General features: G+C 44.9%; 1 protein-coding gene across 10 annotated transcripts in view; it reads left to right on the top strand.

The window, feature by feature from the left end:
- ERC2 (ELKS/RAB6-interacting/CAST family member 2) overlaps positions 1 to 17,669 on the top strand; it is a 985,497-nt gene that overhangs the window by 285,097 nt on the left and 682,731 nt on the right. For all 10 annotated transcript variants that reach the window (XR_007950813.1, XM_051979082.1, XM_051979112.1 and 7 more), the window contains 2 exons: positions 2,947 to 3,102; positions 9,194 to 9,361. Coding sequence is in view for 9 of the 10 variants with exons in the window: in XM_051979082.1 (XP_051835042.1) it covers positions 2,947 to 3,102; positions 9,194 to 9,361 (324 nt within the window). In the remaining variant the exon portion in view is untranslated. The remainder of the gene's footprint in view (positions 1 to 2,946; positions 3,103 to 9,193; positions 9,362 to 17,669) is intronic.

The following is a 17,669-nucleotide window of genomic DNA, read 5'->3' as shown; positions in this document are numbered from 1 at the left end:
TTCTCATCCAAAAGATGGTAATCCCTTTTAGAATTGAAAACAGAGGAAAATAATCACTGTTGTTCATTAACATCACCCCACCCACTCAGTCCCTCATCTGTAATATGAGCTGGAGAAGGAAATGGCAAAATACTTCAGTATCTCTGTCAAGAAAATTCCAAATGGGGTCACGAAGAGTCGGACTCGATTGAATAATAAAACACCCACTCAAAATCAGTGGTCTTAGTGATTCCCGGTTGCCCATTTTGGCCTCTTTCCAGATTACTAAAAAGCAAAATCTTTTTATTGACCTGAGTGCTGTTTCCCAGCCTCCCCTCATACTCACTACACTCTTCCCTGGAGTATTGCGGTTCTGTTTTTATCCCACCCTAGATTCTATGCCTTTGTTTTGCCGTTCTTTGCACATATATTTTGATCCTTTGTTGATGAGCTCCATGGGCAACCACATCTGGCCCTTTAGACAATCTTCCTTTTTAAGTTGAAGATCCAGCTTTTCCTCTTCATGCGCTCCAAGTTCTAGTCAAATTGGCTTATTTGTTCTTGACATAGAACTTTCTACCTCTTGCTTCTGTTTATACAGGTTGTCCCTATACCTAGAATGCTCTATCTCATTATTTCTGTCTTTTAAAATCTCTTTCTTTCTTTGAAGTTTAACTCACACATCTTTTTGGTGCAGAGTGGTAGACACATAGTAGGTACTTAATAAATTCTCAAATTAATTTAATAATAAACAATCTTAAATAAATTAATAATTGATTTAATTAATAAATAATTGAATGAAATAATATTAATAATAAAATGCTAATTGGTTGTTGAAGGAAGTCCCACTAATACTAATCAGTTAATTCATGTTAATACCTTATTGTTCTCATTTTGATCCGGAATTCTGGCAGAAACTCAATCAGAATCGTCTATCAACTAAAGGACTTGATTAATATCACAGGTTTAGGCTTAGAACCTGTGTCCAGAACTCTGCCCATATTTCCTCCAGATTGTCTCCATTTTTAGAGCACCAGTAACATTTAATCAGGATGCATTAATAAGTTTTGCTTTTTTCTGGTGCCATCTTTATCCATATCAATGGATTTGACTTTCAACCTATTCCAGAGCCAAATTCCAAACACGTCTTCTACAGTTCAGTTATGAAATATATGGGGGATAAAACGTTGTTGTACAAGTGGTTTTGGAAACACAGACTTGGGAACTATATCCCAAGTTATACAGATTTTGATGTAAATAGTGTCAGACAGTGTGATGGAGATAGTGAAGTACTAGATTTGAGAGTCAGCAACATCCACGTTTACATCCTGACTGGCACTTAGGAAGCAGTGTAAACAGTCGGGGAAAGAGCCCCGACTTTGGGTCAGAGGTCCTGTGTGCTATCTGTTTGACCTGGGAGATTGTGAGACCTCTTTGGGTCTCTGTTTCCTCATCTTTAAGAGGAAGAAAATTGGATCAACTCCCTCTAGAGTCATTTCAGCTCTAGACCAAGGCTCTTTTGAGAGCCTTAATTTAATCAGTCAGGCTCTCTGGGAGTTAGCTTCTCTGGCCATGAAATGTAAAAAATGAAATCTGGGTGAGTGTTTGTTATAAGGTTCAAGTGAAGTAATGTCTTCAGAGCATCCTCAGAGCACTATTAAATATCACATAAATGTCAGCTATTCTCCTCCACCTTTTTCTTTTCCTCCTTCTCCTCAGTAGCAGTAGGAGTGATAGTTATTGTCATCATCCATCCACCTCCTCCTCGTTCTCCTCTTCTTCCTCCTCCTCCTCGTCCTCCTCTTCCTCCTCCTCCTCCTCATCTTTTCCCCTTTTCTTGGGATACATTTACTGTTACTGTTGACTTGCCTTGTAAATTTAATCCTTAGTGCAATATGACAAGTCCAATTAAATTTAGGTACTTAATCAGAGTACCTTTATTTCCATGCTCATAAAGGTTCTTTTTAAATAAACACAAATATTTATTAACAAATAGCATTCATCTGGATTTGCAAAAAGCTTTGCAGGAAGATTTCTTTCCTACTTCAATTCAACCTCAGACACTCACTAGCTGTGTGATCCTGGGCAAATCATTTCATCCTATTCTCTCAGTTTCCTCATCTGTAAAATTAGTTGAAGAAGGAAATGGAAAACTATTCCAGTATGTCCACCAAGAAAAGCCCCAGTGGGGTCACAAAGAGCAGGACATGACTGAAAAATAGAACATCACAAATTACAAATAGTATCTTATTTGATCCTCACAACCCAAGCTGTAGGTACTTTTATTATCCTTTATTTACTCATATGGAAACTGAGGCACATGGGAATTAAGTGACTTGCCCGGGTGGGATTTGAACTTAGATCTTCTGGATTGTAAGTTCAGAATTCTATCACAAGCCACCTCTCTGCTATAAATACACACATACATACACATATATACATGTATTTATTTCTATATGTATATGTATGTGCCATATATATTTATGTGTGGATATCTATAGAGACATAAATCTCTACACAGATATATATATTCGAATATAAATAGAGATTCTATCTAGATTGTAAATGTTTAAATATATAGATGTAAATCTCTACATTAGACATATTCTGATATAGCTAGATCAGATTAGCATATCTATTAGAACGACATGTCTAATACAGAGATATTAAAGCATATCTCTGTGGAGATATGTGTATCTCTGTAGATCTCTATGCTCATACTCATGTATATACTCATACATATTCTAATATAGATTTTTTTCGCCTTTTTTTTGGTATTTTCACTGCTTAACACAGTACCCAGAATATAGGAAATATTTAAAAATGCTTTTTTATTATCTAATATAATTTCTAATTCTGTCTTTAGAGCTGCTTAGTAAGTAGATTTGTATTCCATGATTCTCTCCCTTACATCCCATTTTAGGCATACTGAACATAATTTTTTTTCCCTCTATTTTTCACCAACAGGACACAAAAATTGCTTCACTGGAACGGAACATCCGGGACCTGGAGGATGAGATCCAGATGCTGAAAGCCAACGGGGTTCTGAATACAGAGGAGCGCGAAGAAGAGATCAAGCAAGTGGAGGTTTACAAGAGCCATTCCAAGTTCATGAAGAACAAGGTACAGTCTGAGTTTAGGGGCCCATGACTCTGATCCTTGCAGGGCTGGACCATCCAGAAAAGTGGGATGGGGTCTTTGGGTTGGGATAACATTGATGGTCATTTGTAGAATCCAAAGGATGTCAAGCAGTGACGAATCTGCTGGCTCAATGGGCCAAGGATCTGGGTCCAAATTCTACGTCCTCATGGGCAATTATCTCAACTTCTCGGGTCCTGGTTTCCTCCAGTATAAAATGAGGAGTGGGGTTCTGAGGCATTTTTCAGCTGGAGAGCTATGACCCTCTGATTCGTCTGGAAAAATTGGAGACCTTGAGCAATGTAAATGCTTAGATTTCAGGTCATAGAAAGGAAATACTATAATCTGTATTTTCTCTATGAGTAGTTTCCATGTTCCCGCTGTACAGCAAGATGGTGCAGTGAATAGAGAGCTGGGCTCGGAGTCCTGGAAACCAGAGTTAAAATTCAGCCTCAGACACTTGGTAGCACTAAGTTACTTCTTCATGCCCCTGGCAGTTCTAAGATTCCCCATTCTGGATGAGTTATCCATCTGCCCCCATGCAATTTCCACCTTGGAAGGTCTGTCAATCCTATATCAGATAACTTGCAGAAGGGAGGGAGAAAGTACGGAAGGGAGGTACCGACCTTTATCAATACTTTTCCTCCCGTTTACAGGTAAAAATAGTTTTCAATATTCTGTTTGTAAGGTTTTGAGTTCCCAATTTTTTCTTCCTTCCTCCCTTCCCTACTCCCTAGGAGTAGCTTTCCTTGGTTCTTTCCTCTTTTTTCCTAGATTTTCAACAATGGGAAGAAGGAACTTTCCGTCTAATCTCCATTTTTGTTCTAATTTTGGAATTATTCGTTCATATCTTTCTGATATTCTTTATTTTTTGCTGTTGCCGTGGAGTGTTGCTAGATCAATCGAGATAGTAGCTTCATGCTTATATTTTTTAAGTTGAAGTACTGGCCTTCCTCCTTTTTCTCTTCCCCTCTCCTTCTTGTCTCCCCCTCCTTCTTCCCTTCTTCTTCCTTTCCTCCACCTCCCCTTTTACCCTTTCTCCTCTCCTGCCTACTCCAGATCAGGCCTGCCTTATTTCTTCTACATTTAATTTTGGTTTGTTCATCTGTTTCATTCAGGGGGAGTCCTGAACAGATCTTTTTCGTACTTTCTTTTTTTTTAACTGTCTCTCTCTGTCTCAAGGGTATTTCTTCTTAAAATGAAAATCTTTGTATTACAATAAGCTTTGATTGCTTCTGTGTTCTTGTTCCAGGTTTAAATCCTATTTATTTCTTTATAAAGGGAGGGAGTGTTAGACTATTGTGGTTTTCTGTGAGAAAACTGTAGGGGAGCAGGAAGGATTTCTTTTTCAAGTTAAAAACAAAGACAGCTGGAAAGGGAGGACCACTTAGTGCCTTCCTTTTGTGCATTGTGGCTTTCTTGCAAATGTGCTGACATCATGGGTCTAGAGCTGACCTCCTGGGCCATTGAGCCTGATGCCATTCTTTTTTGGTGGAGGAACCTGAAAATCGTCCAATTGAGGGAGTCAGTGGGTTTCAAATTCAGATCCTCTGCTTCGTATTGAGCTATGGATGCACGATCATAGATTCTGAGCTGATTTCTCTAATGTGTGAAGTGATAGAAAGTGATAGATAAGCTTGTAGATCTAGAGCTTAAAGGAACCCTAGGGATTATCTAGTACCTATTTCCCTCTTTTTATAGATAAGGAAACTGAGCCCCGGAGAGGTTACATGACTTGCTCAGTGTCATAGTGGTAGCAAGAGGCGGGCTTTGGACTGAAATCTCCAGGGCCGGTGACTTCCCATGGCCGTGCTTTTCTCCCATGTCAGTACAAGAGGAGCCTTAGGGTCAGTTAGGAAATTTAGCCCTTTGGCTGAGCAGATGAACCTGGAACTCGACAAGGAGGATTTCGGGAGGATTTCAGGAAGATTTTGGAAGGATCCCATATCACTTCTTCAATATGGGGTCTGACAAAATAAAAGATCCATTTTCCTCAACAGCTGCTGTTCCCTGGCTCCCTCTTACATCTGGGGAGCCTCTCTCTGGATGGAATCGGAGGTACATCCTGCATCGGAGGAATGGAGTTGCCCAGCCCGGTTCTCAGAAGGGCGTCTCTGTCGTCTCGGAGGCTCAGAGATAGTCCGTTGGGCCAGCCACGCTCGGCCAGGACTCTCTGATCGCCCGCTAGATAGGGGCATCCCACCCCACCCCCTCCTCATGTCTCTCAGCAGCCCTGTTCATCATCTCGCCATTACCCATGTCACCAGAAGATCCTCATTCTGCCGCTCATCCGATCTCTATCAGCGGGGGCCGCGTTGGTCTGGCGGCCAGAGCCCACGATTGGCTGGCGGTGGAAGGCCAGACAAGGCTCTTTGTGTGCCCAGAGAGTGAGGGGCCCTGGGGCTTCTAGGTCAGAAGAACAAAAGATTATTGAGTCCAAGTTTTTGTTATGAAAGGAGCCAGAGGACAAATTGATTAAAGCGAAGAGACAAATGTGGGCACTGCCAGTGGAACTGCGATGCTCCATGGCGAGAGCGCGCTGCGTGGCTTTCGTGAGGCGGGATTGATCCAATCAATCGTATCTACCCAGTGTCCATCATTAGGATTAACTCAGGACGGGCCCTGGCACCCGCACAACTCCTTTGCCTCTGACAGTTTCAGGCATATTTTTAAGACCAAACAGGAGGCTATCTGCATTGCCGGAGGGACTTTCTCACTGGGAGATCACTTTATAAATGATATCACAAATCTGATATGTGTGTGTGTGTGTGGACACACACATTTATACGTCTACACACTGTATACATATATACACATGCAAGCACACACATGTATGTGGGTTCATGGATAAATACAAGTGACCAAGAAGAAATGTGTTTTAGATAAATGGCCTTGGAGTCAGGATCCTAGTGGATTGCCCTAATTTTGTGACCAATTAGTTGTATCATCTTGGCCAAGTCATTTTATGAGCTATTTTCATATTGTAGAATGAGGAATTTTTATCTAAAGCCAGGCCAGAGTCTGGTTAGAAGGGACTCCCCAAGCTGCAGCATTCATCACAACTTGTGGCCATAAGGAAGTGCGATCCTTTCGGTCAGTCTGATGCGAGGGAAGGGCGAGATTTCGGCCCGAAGCCCACCTCTAGCTACCTGTGTGACACTGAGCAAGTCATGTGACCTCTCTGGGGCTCAGTTTCCTCATCTGTAAAGAGAGGGAGTTAGGTACTAGAGAGTTCCTAGGGTACCTTTGAGCTCTAGATCTACAGCAGCTCCAGGGATGAGAAAACAATTGCAGCAACGTGAAGCTGTGGCCCAGGATCCAAACACGTGGGCAGCCTGGGAGGCCGGACGGGGTCCGAGGGGGCTGCGTCTTTATCTGTGTGCTCAGATAGACTTCGTATGGTTCTCAATATCAAACATCTACCTAAAATGATCTGTTCTCATTCTCTCTGTCTCTGTCTTCCCCCCTCTTCCCTCCCTCCTCTCTCCCTCTTCCCTCTCTCTCTCTCCTTTCCTCCCTTCCCCCTTTCTATCACTCTTTCTTTTCCTTCTTTCTCCTTCTCTCACAATGCTCTTTTGCCCTTCCCTCCCTCCATCTCTTTCTATTTCTTTCTTTCTCTTTGTTTCTCTCTGTCTTTGTCTCTCTCTTTCTCTGTCTCTTTAAATCTCTGTTTCTTTGTCTCTCTTTCTTTCTGTTTGTCTCTATCTTTCTCTTTGTCTCTCTTTTTGTCTGTCTCTTTGTCTCTCTCGCTATCTTTCTGTCTCTTACTATCTTTCTCTTTGTCTCTGTCTCTTTCTCTGTCTGTCTCTTTGTCTCTCTCTGTCTCTTTGTTTCTCTCTCTTTCTCTCTCTCCTCTTTCCTCTCTCTCTCTTCGTTCCCCTCTCCCCCTTCTTCCTCTCTTTCTCTTTCAATGTATTTGAGAAACACAAGCTTGCAAGCCCCCATAGGATCATGTGGTACCCCGATGCTTCCATTCCTATTTTTAAATGATGGAGTTAGAATTCAACAGTAAAATCGAACAGAGGGATGATTCAAGGGTATGAGTTTTTTTCCAAATCATTTCTAATAACAAGCACTGACTTTTATATGTGCCAGGGCCTGTGCTAAGCTTTTTGACTCCATCTTCATTATCCCCACAACAACGTGAGTGGTTGGTGGGCGCTATTTTATGTTGAAGAAGCTGAGCAAAACTGGGGGGTGAGTGACTTGCCCAGATTCACCTGGCCCAGGTGAGTTCATCGTACGCTCAATGGAACGCTCAGTTGGATTTGAACTCGACTCTTCTCGACCCGGTACTCTACCATTGTGTCCATTGCTGCATCATTTGTCCTTTGAGGTAATGATGTCAGGGGAAGGAATTCCAGCTCTTCTCCCTGTGAAGAAGGCCCGGCTGCTTCCCCACTCCGGCCTTTGGAGCTCCCACTTCCCCGGCGGCTGCCAACGATGCCCTCGGCCGCCGTGCCGGTCGGCCCCTTTGTTCTGGATTTCCAGCACATTTCTCACCAGCCCCTGACAGACTGGGAGCCCCCGGCCCGGGCTGCTCCATCACCGGCGTGCCCTCCTAGAGATGCGAGGGCTGAATTGGGGATGACAAAGAAGCTGTTTTCTTTGGCGAGCTCGTCTCTTGTGGGGCGCTCGAGGTGTCCCAGACGGAGCTGCGGGAAGAGCCTTCAGGAGAGATGAAGTGGGTGCGATGCTTGCACGGGCCCTCCAAACGTGTGATGTCATTCAGGCCGGCCCTCGGCTCGGCCTCCCCTTGCCTTTGTAGGCCTGCATTTCTGATTGCATCATTTTCCATTTTTATCCAATTACAGCTGCAGGGAAGAACGTCTCCCCCTCCCCCACCAAGGAGATTGCATTTCTCTTAGAAAGATATTCTTTGCCCTCTTCCCCCCCCCCCCTTTCTTCCTTTTCTTCAGCATCGGGGCCATTACAGGACATCCGACCCAACCCCTTCCTTTCACAGATCAGGAAACTGAGGCCTGGGGAGGCGATGGTCACACACAGGGAGTGCCAGGTCTGAATCCAGTTCTTCTGTCTGGGCTATGTTTTCTCCAGTGCCCACTTCCGACATCTCCAACTCTCTCTGACCCCCTGTGGGGTTTTCCTGCCAAGGACACTGGAAGTTTGCCATTTCCTGCTCCAGCTCATTTTACAGAGGAGGAAACTGAGGCAGACGGGGCGAAGTGACTTGCTTAGGCTCACCCACTAGTGAGCGTCTGAGGACGGATCTGAGCTAAAAGATGAGTCTCCCGACTGCTCTGCCCCTGCCTCCCGCTAAATCCTAATCTTCCCCAGTGGCGGAAGGTCCCGAGCTTCGCTGCAGGGCCGCGCCAGCAGGCGGCCAAGGAGGGCGCAGGTCCCAGGGGCCCGGAGAAGCCCCGTCCCCGGCGGGCAAATAGTCCCCTCCTGGTGGGGGCCGGGGGCACTCCCGGGGATCTCCTCTCCCGAGGGCGCCGGCCTTCAGGGGGCTCAGGCAGGAGTTTAAACCACCCCGACACACGGGGCTGGTCAGAGCCAGGCTTTTGGTGGCCTTCGGTGGTTTGGAACACACTAAGTGTTGTTCAGGATCACGGGCTGCCAAGTGTCCGAGGCGGGGTTTGAATTCGGGGCTGGTTCCATCCGCTGGGCTGCCCGGCTGCCCTGAGGGTCTCAGTGGTGAAGAGCAAATGGAAATTTCTGTTTTCCTGTGGTCCTGGGTCTCCCTTTCCTGTGCATCTGTGTGTGTGTGTGAGTGTGTGTGTGTGTGTGTGTGTGTGTGTGTGTGTGAGTGTGTGTGTGTGTGTGTGTGTGTGTGTGTGTGAGTGTGTGTGTGTGTGTGTGTGTGAGTGTGTGTGTGTGTGTGTGTGTGTGTGTGTGTGTGTGTGGTGTGTGTGTGTGTGTGTGTGTGTGTGTGTGAGTGTGAGCGAGGGGGGGGGGTCGGGGCTCTCCCAGCTGCTCCCGAGGCTCCGGCCAGCCCCTCCCCCCAGGGAAGGCGCCCTCCCTAGAGCTGCGGGGACCAGCCCGGCCCAGGGGGACGGTGGCGCCCCCTGCTGTGCGGCCCTTCCCGCCCCTGACAGGAGCTCTCTCGTTTCAGGTGGATCAGCTGAAACAGGAATTCTCCAAGAAGGAGTCGGAGCTCCTGGCCTTACAGACCAAGCTGGAGACCCTCAGCAACCAGAACTCGGACTGCAAGCAGCACATCGAGGTGCTCAAGGAGTCCCTGACCGCCAAGGAGCAGCGCGCGGCCATCCTGCAGACCGAGGTAAGGGCCCTCCTCCTGCCCGGCCCGGGGGGCGGGGCCTCGGGCTCCCAGGGAACGGCAGGGGGCGCGGGGAGGCCAAGGCCTCTGGGGGCGGAGAACGTGGGCTCGGGTCCCGCCGCCGCCTCTGTGCCCCGGAGAGAGCCCGAACTTGGGGCCCGAAAGGCCTGAATTCAGATCCCGCCCCTGAGCCTCAGTGGCAAATGTGGGCAGTACCCCTCTGGGCCTCGCTTCCTCATTTGTAAAATGGGAGCGTCGGGCGCATGGCCTCCGAGGCCAGCGTCTTCTGCCTGGAAAGCGGGGCCGCGGCCACTGGTTGGTGCTCCCGCGGGCGTTCCCATTACTTGCCCCGGAAGGGAATGTTCCGTGTTCCGTGATACCTCTGGCAACCAAAGGCAGCCCCGACTGGTCACTCGGTGAAATGAAGGCAATGTCACTCAAAAAGCAGCCACGCAGGGCACTGTCTGTGCCTCTGTCCTCCTCCTTCCTCATTCTTCCTTCTTTTTCTTCTTCCTTTCTTCTTCTCTTTCTTTTCTTTCTTGTTCCCCCCCCCCCCGCCCCCTTTTCTTCCTCCTCCTCCTCCAAGGCTGATGCGCCCTCTGCTGGGCCTTCCGGCTGCCCTAGAACTTTGTCTCTCGTGTTTTGGTTGGACCTTAAACTCGCTGACCAGCGCGGGGAGCCGAGATTTCGCCACTTTCTCGCTCCAGCACAAAGTGGATTCTGGGCGATTCAAATCTCTTGGCTCACGATGTTCAGTTTGGCCTCAAAAGCCCAGGAGGCGGCAAGCTCCGTGCTGCCGGAGACGCTCCGTGACTTTGTGAGGGGTCCCACCGCCTGGTGACTTGTGCTGCGGTCCCTGGTGGGCAAGTGGTGATGAAAAGCTGAGCCAGGAGGGGGCGGGGGGAAAGGGCAGAGAAGGGCAGGGGAGGGAAAGGGACCTCTGGGAGGCACGGGCTGTTTGTTCGTGACAAGGCTATTGTTGATGGTTTGGACCATGTCCTCTGCTCACTCTGCCCCCACTCCCCAACATATACAGACTCAAGCAAAATCGTTCTTCGGCCATGAGTTTGGATGGGGATGTTCTTCCTTTCTGCTGCTTTGAAGGAATAGGCAGCAATGGGAACATGATGACTATCAGCTGGCAATACTTTGGGAGCTTGCTTTCTTTCTTTCTTTCTTTCTTTCTTTCTTTCTTTCTTTCTTTCTTTCTTTCTTTCTTTCTTTCTTCTTTCTTTCTTTCTTTCTTTCTTTCTTCTTTCTTTCTTTCTTTCTTTCTCTTTCTCATTCTCTCTCTCTTTCTTTCTTCCCCTCTCTCTCATCCTTCCTTCATTTTTCTTTATTTCTTTCTCTCCCTCCTCTTTCTCCTTTCCTCCCTCCCTCCCTCTCTCTCCCTTCCTTCCTTCCTTCCTTCCTTCCTTCCTTCCTTCCTTCCTTCCTTCCTCCTTCCTTCCTTCCTTCCTTCCTTCCTTCCTTCCTTCCTTCCTTCCTTCCTTCTTTCCTTCTTCCGTCCCTCTCTCTCTTCCTTCCTACCTTTCTCTTTCCCTTCTCTCTCCTTTTCTCTTTCTGTCTCTTCTCAATGTCTCCTTCTCTCTCTTTCTCTTTGTGTGTTTTTCTGTATGTCTCTTTCTCTCTGCTTCTCTATCTCTGTCTCTGACTTTCTGTCTCTGCTCTCTCTGTATCTCTCTCTCTGCCTCTCTGTATCTCCCTGTCGTCCGTCCGTCCTTCCTTCCTTCCTTCCTTCCTTCCTTCCTTCCTTCCTTCCTTCCTTCCTTCCTTCTTCCTTCCTTCCTTCTTCCTTCCTTCCTTCCTTCCTCTGTCTCTTTCTCTTTCCCTTCTCTCTCCTTTTCTCTTTCTTTTTGTCTCTTCTCAATGTCTCCCTCTCTTTCTCTTTGTGTGTTTCTCCCTCTGTGTCTCTTTCTTTCTGCTTCTCTATCTCTGTCTCTGACTTTCTGTCTCTCCTCTCTCTGTATCTCTCTGTCTCTCCCTGTATCTCCATATCTCTGTTTCTTTTTCTTTCATCTCTCTGCAAAAGGAAATGGAGAAAGGTCCGTCGCTGACAGGAAGCAATTTAAGGTAGAATTAGTGATAATTGGCCAATCCTTTGCAAAGGGCTCTTAGCAGTGGGGCAGGCTATGTTAAGAGGATGGTTTTCCTTTTAATTTTTTTCTCTGAGAAGCAGAAGGAAACAAGAGCCTGTAGGGCATAAGAAAGAGATGTGGGCCCTGATGGCCTTGTATCCCCAGCAAAAAGGAGCCCCTTGTGTATTCTGAGAAGAGCTCACAACACCCGCTTCTGGAAATCCAATGACTGAGCCATTTCTTCTCATCTCGCTCATGAAGAAAAGAGCTCTTTCCATGGCAATAAGGGGGTGGGATGGGGGGGAGAGGTGGCTCAAGGCTTTGCTCCTTTTTTTCTGGAAAGGCTGTGCTGTCATCAGCCTTTGGGTACCTGTTCCTAACATGTCGCCTGCAGAACTTTCCACCACGGGCTTTTGGCTCCTAGAAGATTTGCCTTGGGTGGTAGTGGTAACCCTGGGTGGAGGGAGGGCTGGCGAGAGCTGGCTGGGGCTGGTTTCATGGCACTGTGGTTTGGCTACTGGTCTTGTTTGTTTTAGCTCGCACACATGTCCAGACGCTATTTGACATGTGAGTCATAAATCAATAGAATAATGATTCTGCACATACAGAGATACCACACAATGCATAACATAATATTTTGTTTTTTAAAAATAGCTTCAAAGGCTTCCAAGGCCAAGATCCCGAGTTTCCTATCCCCCTCCATGTTTCTTGTTTAACTTCCATGCTGTTAATCCAACAGACATCAAGGAAGGTGGCCTAGTCCCGAGGCAAGAGGAATGGACGACCAGTGGCCGGCCGGCTCTGGGCGACCATGACTCTAGAAGAAGAGCACCGGCGTTTAGGATAAACAAGGACAGGAGTTATGGAGGAATAAAATGACACAGATCAATGGCAAACTAGACTGTCTGAGAGAGCAGCTAACTTGTATATTCCAATATACCCAACTTTCTCTCATTGACTATTCAGGGCGAGCCCGCCATGTCATGAGAGATGGGGACAACTGTTGGGCGGCTGTGTGGTTCACTGGTATCACTCAAGAGTTTTAGAGGAAGCCTGTGGTGTGTTGGGCAGACCCTCTGTGGAGCCCTTATGGGAGAGCTGAATGAGACGTGCCTAGGAGAGGTGTGCCTCTGTGGTATCCTCCATCATCAGAGCGATCGCCCATTGGGCATCTCTCAGTGGACGCCACATTCATTCGGTGTGATAACTACATTTGATGTTATGGAATGTTATCAGTCCTCCGTGCCATCTTCATTCTCCATCCACGGAGGACTGATAGCATTTTATGTCAGTGATGTCTTAGGAGGTGGGGCCTTCCTGACTTTACCAAACCTCAATCTGTGTTTCTCCCATCTAGCTCCTGTGTCCTGGCCAGAGGCCCGTATAATTTTGCTTTGATTTTCGGTGGGAGTGAGGTGAAGGGGTGATAGGGGGATTACTTGGCTTCAGAATTGGGGGCATAGCATTTCACATGCATTCCTTATTTTTTTATGTCATGGAATGCCACAGAGAAATGTAGCTCATCGGGGAATGGGGGTCTTTCATTTTTGTTCCTAGTCTGATGTCAGGGAAAGTTAGATTTATTTTGTTTTTTGGCCCTTTCTTCCACATTTACACTGATCTCCAAACTCCTAAGCATGAGAGAAGTATTATTCTTGGAAGAATATTCAATATTTTTTGGAAGATGCATTGCATAAAAGGAACACTTAACGCCCACTTCTCTACTTCTATAGTTATGAAACATTATCTGTGCTTTGATATTCATTTTTAATTTTTAAACTTCATTGTCGGTTAGCAACAGAAGGTGCTAAAAATCACAATTGTTTGGCTGTCTATAAACATCGGCATACTGTTATAATCAGAATATGAGGATCTCATTCTGTGAGCAGTGAGTAAACAGTAGTGGAAGAATGGGAGTTCATCAATATTGAGATTTTTGAACGAAAGGAATCGACAAAGCATCGGGAAGGTGTCATTAACTGGGAGAATAACTGGTACGTGAACAGCTTATGCAATGATTACAGCGTTGTAAGGGGGAAAAGCAATTTGAAAAGTGCCAGAATTCGGAGCTGTACAGTGACCAGATGTGACTTCAAAGGACTGTGGTTGAAGCACGTTTCCCATGCCCAGAGAGGTGGGAGAACTAAATGGAAGAAAGAAGACATAACGTTTTGGGGCGTGGCCAGTGTAGAGACTGATTCTTATTGATTCTGCTTCTTTGTTACCAGGCAGGATTTTACTTTGTTATTTTTCTTGGAGGGCGGTGAAGGGGAGTTAGTGATCATAATATACCTTAGTCTCCCCACCAAAAAAAGAAAAAAAAAGAAAGAAGAGAGGTCAGTGAAGAGAACGCACAAAAGAGAGTAGAAGGAAGTTGAGGGGAGATACAGACAACCAGGACAGCTTTGAAACTCCCATATACTTAAAAAAAAAAGAATCAGAGAAGACATAATAGAAATTCATGGCTTCATATGCAATCTTCTTCTGTTCTTTGTAAATGGGAATATTGGTATTTGTTGCTGTTTTCAGTTTTAGAATAACAAAATATAAAAACGTAAAAAATTGTCACAAATTCTCTCAGGAGAGGTATAGGAAGGATTTAATGAAGACAATTTTGTAGTGTCTTTAAAGGCATCAGGATCCACTTCATTGGATACTTGGTTATTTAATATTGCTATAGGAACATTGGGAAAGATGGTTCAGGATTAAGAAATGAAAAAAATGGAAGGTGTATAGATTATTCAGAACTTTCTCACAGGAATACTTTTGAAAGAAAGGAACTGAAAAGAATACAGCATGGTGAGCATTGAGCAACACCAACACAATATGGAAGTGACTATTTTCTGTTAGGAAATGACAAGTTTCTGAGGTGGGAGTGTTTGAGTATCAATGCCTGTGTGTAGTTGGGATACTAACTAGTGAGAGAAAAAGCCAAAATCAATACCAAATCAGGATAAAGACTAAAAATGCAGATATTACCTTTAATGAAAAGTTATTTGTAGAGGCATTTGGTGACACAGTGGATAGAGTTCTGAGCCTCGACTCAATGAGATCTGACTTCAGATCCATTCTCGGGCATGCTTCCTAGTTGTGTGAGCCTGGAAAAGTCCTGTGTTTTCCTCAGTTTCTTTAGCTGTAAAATGATATAATAACAGTACTTCCAGGTTTGTTGTGAGGATCAAATGAGATGATGATTGTAAAACTCTCAGCACAGTGCCTGGTGCATAGTCAATGTTAAATAAATGTTTCTTCTCCTGTTCCTTATGCTTCTTTCCTTCCCTTTTTTCCCTAAGAGGTCCCTTGAATCTGACAAACCATCGTCATCGAAGTTTAAGCGATCCAAAGCAATCGGCAAAATAAGGAGGCCAAAAGAGCTCAGAAATCATTTTGATGAGCAAACAATTAACCTTTTAAATAATTAGAGTTTCATGACATGACCGTCTATGGAAAGGCTGTTTTAAGATATAAACTCATTTGGCATTATGGGAAGAAGATAACAGAAACTTATGAGCAAATTGTCTCATAAAAAAGAGAAAACATGAAGGGAAAAACTAATCTACCGTGATGTTGGCTTAAGACTCAATAGGCCAAATTATTTCAAGTGCAGAGGGTAAGCTTCTGAAAGTAGGGTATTGGGATCTTTTTGTGTCCCTGGTGCTTAGCACAGTGCTTGACACATAGTGATGGCTTATTGAAGAGGTTTTGTTAATTTGTTCATTCAAGAACCTTGAAAGTTTAAAAGGGATAGATGAGTCAGGACTCTCAGAAATGGAGAGGGTTCTTAACAGTGATGAGATTATGGAGGCATTTGAGTTTTAAAATATAAGTATTTTAGGGAAGGGATAGTTATTAAGATTTTAACTTTTGTTATAACCACTCCTTCTCCCCTGAATTTTTTATTACAATAAATTAGGGGACAAACCAATGTGGATTGGTTCTGTGCTTGCCCTTTAATGATGGGGATTCAATTCCTAACACAGCACCATTTTATTAACTCAGACTTTCCTGGCGTAGCATTCAGAATCCCTTATGACAAGGTGAAGATTGAGCTTAATATCTTAATAACCTTTGACAAAATGAAACATGTCAAACAAAATGTTAATGTCTGAGGGAATGTTTACTTTCCTGAGAGAGCAAACTTTTCAAGCATTTCTCAAATACCAATTTATCTCTGAGTAAGCAGAGACCAAGCCCCATGGGCTAATGCTTTCATGTCAAAGGCTTTGATGAAAACAGACCCTCCCAGGGCAGTATGGCCCAGTGGAAAGTGCTGTATTTGGTGTATGAGGATTAGACTGAAGCTTCAATTTCCTTATCTGTAAAATAAAAAGGTTGGATTAGAGCAAGAGTTCTTCACTTTTTCTTTTGGTCTCATGGACCTCTTTTGTAGCTTGATGGAGTCTGCGAATCTTCTTACAATGATGTTTTTAAATGCTTAAAATAAATAATTATATTGAAATGTTATCAACTTAAAAAAAAAAAAAAACCATGGTTCTGAGGTTACATAGTCTAAATGGTCCCTGAATCCCTTCCATTCCCCAATCCAAGATTCTTTAGCTGATAGCATCATTTCCCCTACTTACTGCTGATTAGTAAATGTCGAGGAAATGGCTTCTTTTCCATCTGAAATCAGATTTTTCACTTTCAGACAGATCTCTGTCCTCTCCATTTTTCTGAAATGAGATGGGATATTCACCACTAATATAATAAGGCCTGAAATTTACAGAGCCCTTGAAAGGTTGAAGAATGTAATCACCATGGCGATTTTAGCAGTGACAAAATGGCAGCTTAGAAAGGTGAAGAGGATGGCATGAGGTCGCCCAGCCGAGATGCCCCAGAACTCTATCACTTCTATCCGGTCCTCCGCTCACTCCCACACTCAACCTCATTCTGATTCTCTTTGTGCCAGTCTCTGCTGAGCACGTGGCCTCCTCCGCAGCCAGTGAAAGTGACTTAGTATGTGTGTGCTGGGTGCTGTGTGAAGGGCACAACACAGAATCACTCTTGGTACCTGCCCTTGTGGAGCTTTCCTTCTGCCAAGGAGACGAGACACAGAAGCCTTGATAGACTCCCTTGGACGAATTTGTGCTTTTCTGAGACAATAGCAACAACGGAGAAGTGGTTCTATAACTTAGCTTGAAGCTTTTAAGTCTGTTGTCTCACTTGATTCTCACAAGAACCACGTGAATTAGGGGCTATTATCCCCATTTTACAGATGAGAAAACTGAGAGATAAATGAATTATTTAGGGTTACACAGCTGGGAGGATCTGAGATGGGATTCGAAATAAGGTCTTGCAGCTATCCAGTAAGCCATCTAGCACCCCAAGAGATAGCCAAGTGGATCCAGCTGATGTGTGTGTGTGTGTGTGTGTGTGTGTGTGTGTGTTACATGTATAGGGGAACATATTTGTGCATCAATGTATAGGAAATGGGCTTTTAATGGCAGAAGAAACTCTTGGATGAGAACACTCCCTCTGCCAAGGCATATATCCACACTTTTATGTGTTTATGTATATAAAACATACATATGTATAGATGTATATAGGTGTATATATGTATATGGTATATACATATATGTATATGTACACATTACCTACAAATATATACATAAATGTATATGTGTATATATATGCACCTAAGATTTTATTTGGGAAGGGAACTCCTAGTATGGAGGCTTCCTACCAAAGCTGATCAACAATTTGTCTTTAGCTTAGAGGCTTAGAGAGTTTCTTGGGTGTTTGACAAGTTTTCATCAGAGGCTGGATTGGAACCAGGCCTTCTGATTTGGGGCTAGCTCTCTGAGCACTGTACTGCCCTGCCTAGCTACATGTAGAGCCCAATCTCTGGCTTTACAGTTTACAAAAAGGATTTCCTAGTGGCTCTGCATGTAAGGGGCAATGCCCCTTTTGGGCATGTGCTTTAAGCCCAAAACGATTGGCTCAAGATGGAGGAAAAATTGGGATGATCGTATCTGTCCTGTCATGCCCTCCAAGGGTTAAACTTCAGTCACTTCCTATGTCTGTAAAGCAGGGAGTTTCTCTGGGGCCTGATAGTACTGCAGGAGGTGGTACTTGGTGAGCTTGAGGGCCATCCTGCTTTTGCTAAATTACCTGTGACTCAGTGGAATCATTCAGCAAGAAAGCAGATGGTTCTGCTAGTGGCCCAGTCTCCTCTGTGAAGTCTCAGAGGGAGCTTTATCTGCCTCCGTTTTCTCGTCTCCATTCCCATTGCC

Source organism: Antechinus flavipes, chromosome 1, assembly GCF_016432865.1.
Source record: "Antechinus flavipes isolate AdamAnt ecotype Samford, QLD, Australia chromosome 1, AdamAnt_v2, whole genome shotgun sequence".
NCBI classification, from domain to species: domain Eukaryota; kingdom Metazoa; phylum Chordata; class Mammalia; order Dasyuromorphia; family Dasyuridae; genus Antechinus; species Antechinus flavipes.
The sequence above is the reverse complement of the archived record's forward strand: the minus strand, read 5'-3'. Positions and strand labels throughout refer to the sequence as shown.